Here is a 10860-nt window from a genome sequence, read left to right as displayed (position 1 = left end):
AAATGATGTTCTTTCGCTCATTTTTGGAAAGAACAATACAATTTTTAAAAAGCCCCATAAGAACATTTTACATTTTAATAAAATGCGACTGTGAGTGGGGATTTTGTAACAAATTCAGATATTTGAAAAATTGTGAAATTGGGGAGGTAAATTCCATTTTAAAAATGAGATTTGTCTGCGACCTAAATCCATGATGTTTTTCAAAAAAAAAATAGTTAAAATTATGGCATTTCATGACAAATTTTTCAATACAAAATTTTGTCCATAACTTTCCATGATTTTTCAGATGTGCGGATACCATGTATTTAGTCTTAATAATAGAGCTTGAAAGATAATTTACTATTAGCATTAGAGCTGCACAATGTGCTATTGGCAATAGAAATATCCCTGAGGATGCATATATGCTATCACAATACTGATAGTGTGCAAAGAACATGACTTTTTCTCTTTGATAACCAGATGTCCTGTGCCTGAAGTCGAGTACTTTAAAATAGAATAATTTAATGAGGGCCGATACTGCACACCCTCAGTCATTTTCGTAGGCTAATCTAAGAGGTCACCCAACGTAGCCATTGATGCTTGATTTCGGTGATCTGCTGGGAACTTTGAATTAAAGATCAGTCCATTATGGATCTTATTCTATTTAGTAATGGTAATTTATAAATTTTTAAAATTATTCTGTTTTTATTACAGGTCAAAACATGTAAGCTCAATAGACTATATGCTAGAGAAATTAGCTAAATATTTCTAAAGTGACACAAAAAATTTAAAACTAATTTTTTTACAACGTGTTGCCAAAATATAGTTACCTTTTCATACCATGGAAACATATAAATTTTCTTTAAATATTAACTTTAAATTAGTACTTTTAATCACTAATTAAAATTAACTACTAATCGAGTTGATTAGTAGTTAATTTTTAAAAAAAACTTTAATTAGTTTTAAAAAAAAAACTTAAACCAACCCAAAGTTTAAAAAAAAATATACCCTTAGTAACCTCCAAATTAATGATCTTCTATGTACATAGTTGGAATTTCCAGGGTTTAAGGGATTACAGTACACAAAAAATTTCCAAAATATCGATATTTTTTATTGCTTATAACAAAACTTCAAACTATTTCAAATGAACCGAAAAAAATCCTCTATCTACATTTTTTAAAAAGTTATGAAAGATTTTAGATTGCCCTAAAACAGAAACTTGTTCAGAAGACAGACTTTAAAGTGCCTTTTCTAATAGATGATAATTATATGTCTTAATCTTAATTAAATCTTTAAGGAATTTTTTCTATTTTAGATAAAGTTTTGAAGTAAACTTTTTTTATCTTAAGTATAATACATATATTTAATCTGTGCATGGAATAAGCATTTTAAGAGGTATTATAATTTTTTCAGCATGTTATATATACCTAACAGGAATTTTTAACCTTTTTTTTTTTTTAAACTTTTTTACAAAAAAATTTATAAAAAATGTTTTAATTGATAGATCAACAAATGAATGTTGTTAAGATGAATATTGTAAGCACTGTATTGTATTGTAATCAATTGTTAAGATGAATATTGTAAGCACTAAGTAAAAAAAAATTTTTTGAAAATATGTTAAAATAAAAAAACCTTATGGATTTAAAAATAGTGAATTTTATCTTTTTTTTTTTTAAATTTTAGAAAAATTAAACAGTTTAACTATTTTTTTGAAGATAAATGATTGACTATAAGTTAAATGAGCATGTAAAGCATCCCCAAAATGAATGATTATACCTTTATTTAAAAGAAATGTTGCAAGGGTACTGTGACTCCTAGACCACGCTTAAAAAACAAGCTAGTTATTAGCACTAATCATTAAGTTATAGAATATAAAGACAATAAAAATATTTTGTTGATTAAAAACACAGATACTGTTTTTCAAAGCATTCAGAATGTGCAGATATTTTTTAAAAAACAGTTATAAAACTCATTAACCCATAGATAACATTGAGTGAAAAAAATAATGTTTATCAATTATTTATATTCAACGAGGGAATATATATTTACCTTAATAAAATTTTTTTCTTCGTCATTTAAGTGAAGCATGAAAATGACAAAATTTCCCTGCACCTGAACCACAAACTGTTCTTTTGAAGGACCATTCGCAAATTTGGACAAATTACCAAAAAGAGTAAACGCTGCAGATCTGACTAAAGGTTTTTCCTGTAATGCATTTTAATATATTAATAACAGCACACAAAAGCATTTAAAGGTGACGGAATAAATAAAAAGAATAAACAGAAATGTCTGAATATGAAAAGTCTTGCATAATGACACATAAAATATAGTTTGTCTACGGTAAGAACTCCTCCCACCACAAAGTTTGAGGCTATGGAAACTAGAATAACACATTTCATTCCTTCTCTTCACTCTCAATAGACCGAAGAAAAAGATTCCTTTTCTCTCGCCGATCTGGGCCAAAACCTGCTCTAAACAGTGACCCCACACCCCTAATTGAAATAGTTATATCTCATAAACATAGCCTCGGGGGTTCAGACGAATGGCTAGGGAAGTTCTTACTTCAGACAAACTATACGTACCAACCATATGTTTCATGTTATATATATTTTCTCATGAATTCATTGAATCACAGTAAATTTAATTCTTTTATTTTTGAACGTTTTATAATTTTGTAGAGGATGGGTGTTGGAGTGAAGTGATTTAAAGAATGATGAATAAATATAATCTAATTAAATAACATTCATTGAAATATACGGAATAATATACAGTGAACTTTCGCTACTACGATGTCCGATACAACAATAATTCCTTTTATTGTGATTATGTTTCGTGGTCCCGACGAACTTGCATATGAATTAATGTCATGCTCCTCTCAATATTACGATATTCTCTGAAGCAATAAACCCCTGTAAAACGATTTTTTTGGCCAAATTTCAACCTTATTTTCTCCATTTATTATTGGATTTCAAATAATGTAAAAAAATCTTATTTTATCATCTTTTCTGACAAGAGAAGACTCACTGCTGACCACCCCAAGAGCTTCCATTCATAGAATGTAATATTACTATCTGATTTCATTTCTTTCATGTTAAAAGCTGATCATGAGTCACAAATGACCACAAGCATCACATTCAGACCTGAAAGAGAATTTTTTCTGCAGAGGGTGGGTGGAGCACCATTCACAAACGAAAATCATTTTTCTCCTTTGCATTTTTCTCCTTGTCTCCTTTCAATGCATACTTTGTTGGTTAAGTTGAAAAAAAAAATAGCTTTCAGGTATATTTACAATCTTATTTTCTGAATTTATTTCAATTGTTTTTAATATTTAACCATAATTAACACTCTGCTAATTAATTTTTTGCATAATATATAAATACACATTTATAGTTAATACATATATAACATTAAAATTTTTAAAAAACCCTGATTGTGTACTTTTGAAGAATGAAAAAGTGTTTTGATCAGAGGAGAAAATGAGAATCGTTGCTCATCTTCACTTTCGTTACATCGGATTACCAATTCCATAATATCAGTATTTTTAATTCATTGTTTCGACGGAGATTCAGAATATATTCGTTACATTGAAATTTACACTATTTCGGATTTCACTAAATCGGGATTTGAGTGTATTAACGCTACATTTGCGTTGAAGATCACCTTTCACTACAAGTTTATTTTCTTAGCAACAATACAATCAACTTCATAACTATTTTAAACATAAATTTGCTTCAATATAGTGTTAAGGTTGGTAATATGTGTAGAATCTGACAAATTATAAGCCACTAGATGGCATCTTATACATCTTATTATAAAATCTTATATAAAAATATTATATTAAAATGCCATTCAGAGCCACTAGATGGCATTCTTATAATGTTAACAGAACATAGATTGTTTTAAGAATCCAAAGAAGGCAGATGTATGCCTAATGTGTAATGTAAAGAAATAAAATTTTTGTTATTGTTTTGAAATGAAAGCTTATCTTTGAATTTTAGAATATGTGCACTAGCCTGGAAAATTGATGGTTCAACTTTTTTTTTTTTATAGTATAGTTTAAGTTATAGTAAGTTAATTATTGATAAGTATCGTTAAATTTTTAATAGCATAGCCTCACTGTCATTTAAAAACATAAGTTTCCTTTCAAAAACTGTGTTATTTTTGAAACTGTTAAAAATTTGTTTTCAAGGATATAAAAGCATATAAGAGTAGTTTGTGGGTTGCAAATTAGTTTACAGCAGCACTTTCGATTTTATTTTATCAAATGTGATGAACAGCTGATCCATATCTGATTTGTGACAACATAAACGTTCAACTTCAGAGCCATGTAAATTAATTTGAATGAGACTTAGAAGATAAAAGAACTCCTCATTTAAGCATTGGCATATGAACTTGAAACTTTTTGTTTTGAGAGTTAAACTTTTAGTTTCACTTTAAACGTGAAATTTTTTGCATTTGCATTACCTAGAGAAAGAAACATTCCATCTAATGGGCAGCTGAAAGTAACATAAAAATTGATCAGTCATTACTATAGGATTTGAATCTGTTGGTAATTTGTGGACAACAAGTGCATTATTCCCAAAGCTATCTTGGCTCATAGCAATAACTTTTTATTTTATATTATAACTGTCATCGAACAGCTAACCTAATTTTTTTGGTTTACAACTACTAATGCTCAACTCCGTGGTCTTGTAATTTTGAACCCGATCAAAAAGACAAGGAAACTGCTGGATCAAGTATTGGGAGAAATCAGCCCTCCAGGAGGACTTTTTTGATGGAACGAACCCACATTTGCGTTAAATAGAGGGGAAGACTTCAAGAACCTCCCACGGTTAGCCTGATGGCACTCTAACCCATGATGTGTCTACCATTGAGGATATTCCAAGCCAGCACTGTGATCGGTGCGAGCCGGATGCGGAATTCGTATCGACCAGCCATCGCTGAGATTCGAACCTGGTTAACTTAATTGGAATGCAAACACTCTGTCCTCTGAGTCAACGCTGCTTTATAGCAATAACTTGTAAATTGCACAAATTTTAAGTATTCGTTTTAATGTATTTCTTATCAAAGTTATTGATGTAAACCTTTAACAATAGCTTCGTGATTTATAGTTAAGTAGAAAAATGTCGATGCACAAATTTAGATTTTAGAATATTAGAGTCAAACCTTGTCGAACATAGGTTTAATCCTTAGTGCAATATTGATGAGTATGTTTCTGACATCTTCCTCAGCCACTTGTGCGAGGATGGCTGACAGGCCACTCATTGCCTCGAGTGTGATGCGATATCCTGGATCTTCCCTTTCATCCATTCCTGTCATCATGGCTGACAAGATGGTGGTTGAGTATCTCTCTATCTACAAATATAGTAATGTGATTATGTATTGAGACCATGTTAATAATGAACTGAGAGCAAAATAAAAATAGAATTTTTGTTCTAATGATTCAATTTGTGAGAATTAAGTTATAATCTTAATGATAGCCTAATGATAATCTTAACAAAACATACACTTTTTTTGAGTGAATAGAATTTTTTAGGAACTTATTTTAATTCTTTAAATTATCAGAATGAGAAAATAGCTGCAATTAGGAAAATGTGGTCAGAATAAGTTAGTAAAAAAACTGGTTAAAAGTATACCTGGATATTAATTACACTTTTTACCTATTATACCATATCTTTTGAAATAATTTAATTTAAGCAAATCAAAATATTATGAACACTATTATAAAACTCAAAAATTCCAAAGCTTTAAAGAAGTGATAAGATTCCAACGATCTTAAAGAGTTTTAACTTATTATAAATATAGATACTTTTTTAATAATTAATTTATCAATGGTAGAAAAATAACTGTATTGCTAAGTAGAAATTTTTTTCCATCATTTTATACTATATCATGTTAAATAACAAATCTAAATGTGTCCAAATTTTTTCAAAAATTTAAATTTAAATATTGGACCTTTTGTAATTTTAACACTTAGAAACTAGTCTACTCATATAAACTTATTTGTCGTTGAATATGATATAGTTTAAAATGTGATAATAAATAATTTTGAAATCAGAATTTGTCTGAAACTTTTTTTTGTAACAGCTGTTTTTATTTATAAGCATTGATTTCAGTTTTTTAAATTATTAAAATTGTATATAAACATGAAAATTCAATCATGAGATCAACAGTTATTTAGTTTATTGCACTCTACACTTTTCTACTTAATAACAATGATAAGGCTTATACAGCAGCACAGCTAGTTGTTATAATGCACATGTTATGAAAATTAGTTTATTACATTTTACAATTTTCTTCTTTGTAAAAAAGATACCAATTAGAATGATAAGGAACATACAGCAGCTTGTTGTTATAATGCACATGTTGTTAGTTATGAAAGTTTTTTTCATTAAACTCTACACTTTTCCACTTATCCACCATGATAAGGAACATACAGCAGCTTGTTGTTATAATGCACATGTTGTTCTCTTATTTGTCTCCTTATTGATTATAATATAAAATAACCATGCCATATGGTAGAGCATGGCATAGAAAGTATTCGAAATCGACATAATTTATAATTACTGAAAATACAATAATTTATATCATATTTTTTTTAAACGGAAGAACTTACCTGTTCCTTATCAAGCATTGAAATATTTCCAAGACCAGAGATGCACAGCAGGCGTACGATGGAAGAGGAATCCACCAGCCTTCCAGGAGGCTGTTCATGAGGGGTTTAGTTAAGCTCTTGCATCCCTTGTAACACTGGGACAAGAATTCCACAAAGAAAGCAACAGCAACTATGTGGTGTATGTCGACTGACAGGGGGTTTAAGAAAGTTACGAGTTTCGGAACTTGCTCAGGAAGATTAAGGCAAATGGATCTGTTTAAAAACACAATGAAAAATCATGTAATTTTACTTATAAATATTGTCAAGAAGGACTTAAAAGAGTAACATAATTTCAGTTACTTAAATAAGACATATAATATTATGAGAGATCTCACCTGCCGAGTGCAGCTTCAGGAAATTTGTCTTCTTCTTCCATCATTCCCCAATAACCACCATCTGTGAACAATCATCTCCTGTTTCACACACAACAGCCTGATTCTATAGTAGATTTAGTTAAGATTCCTTATCCTGCCCCACACGGAATACAGGACAGGTATAAAATTCCCTCTTAGTTAAATGGATCATTATTTTAAAAGTACTCTCACATAAAGAGTGAAAGGTTTCTCTAAAAGAATATTCATCGATGCCACTTGTATATACAGCTAATTATTTGTTCCATTTCCCTTAAAAATGCCCATTTCAATTCAAAGAAACTGAAACTAAAATAAGCTGGTCGTCTAAATGTTGTAGATCAACAAGTCTATTGGCCTTTTGCAGAAAGTGATAAACATCAATTAAAGAAGAAAATTATTTTTAAAAAAATAACAAAGGTACATAATAACTACTAATAAATATTAACTTACTAAATGTGATTATCGCAACTTGTTTGTGTAATAAAAATTATTTTTTATAATAATTTCCTGCACTTTAGATGCAAAAAAATAATTTTTTCAATGACTGATACAACATTGGCTGATAAACAGAAAGAGACGAAACATTTTCTGCTAACGTCGTCTCGTACAAATAACATTTCATAAAAGTAGAAGAAGTTTCTTTGCTATGACAGAAAACTATTGAAACATTTATAAATGTTGACTTTATTAATTTGATTAGAGGTCGCTACATGCACAATACCAAAAATTTGTTAAATTTAAGAAAAATCTTTCAAGTTAGTATATTTTTGTTTATGGCTTAGCAATTACTGTGTTCTTTAATCAACATTTTATTTTCGCTTCTAACTGTTGATTTCTGTATTATTTTATCTTCTATGAGAAGAAATTATANACAATACCAAAAATTTGCTAAATTTAAGAAAAATCTTTCAAGTTAGTATATTTTTGTTTATGGCTTAGCAATTAATGTGTTCTTTAATCAACATTTTATTTCCGTTTCTAACTGTTGATTTCTGTATTATTTTATCTTCTATGACAAGAAATTATAATTTTAATTAAAATATTTGTACAAAATTCAGGTTTTTGCTGCATATCATAAAAGTTTCGCACATACAAATTTTCTAAAAAATAAAATTTAACTTTTTTTAGTAAATTGGTGTTTTAGATGAAATGTTGCAATAAAGATAAAACACGATTGTTAATTGAAATCTTGAGAGAGTAATTAAGTTATTATTTATTTACTCTAAGAACAACTGGCATTCATGTAAGAAGGCATCATGATAAAGCTTGTCATTCATTTACATACAATCATATAAGCATGAATATAAATATCACCACAATGAAAAAAAAAGAACTAAGCAAAAGCTAAACAAAATCTTCAAAATAATTTTAAAAAAAAGTTTGCACTTACGAGTTATGTTTTAAGGACATAAGTTAAGAAAGTGTGCGAAAAATCTTATTGATTTTCTGTGAATCGAACGAACATTTCAAAACGAAAGATTACGCTTCGCTCTGCTTTAAAAAATACTCTTAATTTCATAATTTCTGGCTTCCAGTAAGTCGAACGATAAGTAAAACGAGAGGTATGGCTTCGCCCTCTTTTAAAAATAATTTTATTTATTTCATAGCAAATATTTAAAATAACAGGTTCAATTTTTGAAGAACGTCCTCTTAATATTTTATAGCACTGCTGATTAGAGTGAAACATTAAGTTGATGAATCGTTCATTTGATTCAATGTTTTTGAGGATTCCATTAATTGATTCAAATTTATTAGCTTAAAGATATTCCAAAATTGAAAATAAATTGTTTGGTTCGGAGTACTTAATTTCGTTCATCATTTAAAATTTAATTCTTGTGCTGAAGGTTTTCATCATTTCCGAACTTAAAACAACGTATCTCACCCATTTTAAAATGAATATTGGGGAAAAAAGTGTAAAACATTTATGCAAAGATTTTTAATGCATAATACTTAAATTTTTTCAATTCAAAGAGTTGAAGGCAATTAATTTATTTCACAATTATCCTATAATTAGGTCAAGAAAATTTTGAAAAGGTTTCAAGAAATAAAAAATTTTAATATAACTCACTGCTTAATTCTTGAAGTAATAGATGAAATTACTATAATTATGAAAAATTTTCAATATTTATAAATAAATCAAATAGTAAGAGCAATTTAATACACAAACCACTACAATTAAAAAAAGCATATAAAATATTAATTTGTTCACTTTTTCAGTAGAATAATACAAAAATAAGTTTTCATACAAATTAAAAGATAAATGTATAAAAAAATGATATATAAAATATCCCCACAGTTTGCTTTNATTGTTATTTATTTCATTATCATTTATTATTTGTTATTTATTATTTATTTCATTGTAAATATTTAAAATAACAGGTTCAACTTTTGAAGAACGTCCTCTTAATATTTTATAGCACTGCTGATTAGAATGAAACATTAAGTTGATGATCTGAATAGAAACAGTTGATGAATCGTTCATTTGATTCAATGTTTTTGAGGATTCCATTAATCGATTCAAATTTATTAGCTTAAAGATATTCCAAAATTGAAAATAAATTTTTTGGTTCGGAGTACTTAATTTCGTTAATCATTTAAAATTTAATTCTTGCGCTGAAAGTTTTCATCATTTCTGAGCTTAAAACAATGTATCTCACCCATTTTATAATGAATAGTGGGGAAAAAGTGTAAAACACTTGTACAAAGATTTTTAATGAATAATAATAAAAAATTTTTCAATTCAAAGAGTTCAAGGCAATTCATTGATTTCACAATTAACCTATAATTAGGTCAAGAAAATTTCGAAAAGGTTTCAAGAAATAAATTTTTTTTATATAACTCACTGTTTAATTCTTGAAGTAATAGATGAAATTACTATAATTATGGAAAATTGTCAATATTTATAAATAAATAGAATAGTAAGAGCAATTTAATACACAAACCACAACAATTTAAAAAAAGCATACAAAATATTAATTTGTTCACTTTTTCAGTAGAATAATACAAAAATAAGTTTGCATACAAATTAAAAGATAAATATATAAAATAATGATCTATAAAATATCCCCACAGTTTGCTTTTTTTAATAATTTTTTTCATTTTTTTTTAATGTATATATATTTTTCTTTTTTTTTTTTCATATTTTTATTTGTATTATTTTTTTTTTTTTTTTTTTTTTTTTTTTTTTTTTTTTTTTTTTTTTTTTTTTTTTTTTTTTTTTTTTTTTTTTTACATTTTTTTTTTTTTAAACATTTTTTTTTATATATTTTTTTTACATTTCTCATACATTTTTTTACTTTTTTTTTTCTTCTTTTAATACATATATATATTTTTTTCTTTTTCATTTTTTTCTGTATATTTTTTATTTTTTTTTATTTTTTTAAGCAAACCGTGAGGTTGTTTATATTATACTTTAGTACAATAAATAACAATCTGGTAAGCATTACATAAATTGAAAATGAATTTGCGAATTTTTCATGGAGTTTGTTTAGATAGCTTAAAATATGTAAACCTGCTTCAAAGAGTTGAAGGCAATTAATTTATTTCGCAATTAACCTATAATTAGGTCAAGAAAATTTCGAAAAGGTTTCAAGAAATAAAAAAATTTAATATAACTCACTGCTTAATTCTTGAAGTAATAGATGAAATTACTATAATTATGGAAAATTGTCAATATTTATAAATAAATAAAATAGTAAGAGCAATTTAATACGCAAACCACAACAATTAAAAAAAAGCATACAAAATATTAATTTGTTCACTTTTTCAGTAGAATAATACAAAAATAAGTTTGCATAGAAATTAAAAGATAAATATATAAAATAATGATATATAAAATATCCCCACAGTTTGCTTTTTTTAATAATTTTTTTT

General features: G+C 27.1%; 1 protein-coding gene across 4 annotated transcripts; it reads right to left on the bottom strand.

The window, feature by feature from the left end:
• Nucleotides 1-1980: 1980 nt before the first annotated feature.
• LOC122272889 (maestro heat-like repeat-containing protein family member 1) lies at nucleotides 1981-7851 on the bottom strand. 4 transcript variants are annotated; one of them, XM_071177002.1, is made up of 4 exons: nucleotides 6970-7851; nucleotides 6596-6847; nucleotides 5146-5334; nucleotides 1981-2184 (listed from the first exon to the last, which is right to left on the bottom strand). In XM_071177002.1, exons 2-4 carry the CDS (start codon nucleotides 6611-6613, stop codon nucleotides 1996-1998), a joined length of 396 nt encoding a protein of 131 aa, XP_071033103.1. In that variant the 5' UTR covers nucleotides 6614-6847; nucleotides 6970-7851; the 3' UTR covers nucleotides 1981-1995. The 4 variants fall into 4 exon arrangements, 3 of the variants coding, with proteins under 3 accessions (XP_071033103.1, XP_042912856.1, XP_042912857.1); XR_006227358.2 differs by having other exon boundaries at nucleotides 1994-2184; nucleotides 5146-5330; XM_043056922.2 differs by lacking the exon at nucleotides 6970-7851 and having other exon boundaries at nucleotides 6596-6942.
• Nucleotides 7852-10860: the final 3009 nt, after the last annotated feature.

The sequence above is a fragment of the Parasteatoda tepidariorum genome, unplaced genomic scaffold (assembly GCF_043381705.1).
Source record: "Parasteatoda tepidariorum isolate YZ-2023 unplaced genomic scaffold, CAS_Ptep_4.0 HiC_scaffold_860, whole genome shotgun sequence".
In the NCBI taxonomy this organism is placed as follows: Eukaryota; Metazoa; Arthropoda; class Arachnida; order Araneae; family Theridiidae; genus Parasteatoda; species Parasteatoda tepidariorum.
The sequence above is the reverse complement of the archived record's forward strand: the minus strand, read 5'-3'. Positions and strand labels throughout refer to the sequence as shown.

Bases quoted from the DNA above. Each gene is read 5' to 3' on its own strand.
- LOC122272889 (XM_071177002.1), bottom strand. The intron at 2,185-5,145 runs GTTTGACTCTAA...AATGCATTACAG, and splicing joins TTAAACCTATGTTCGACAAG to GAAAAACCTTTAGTCAGATC.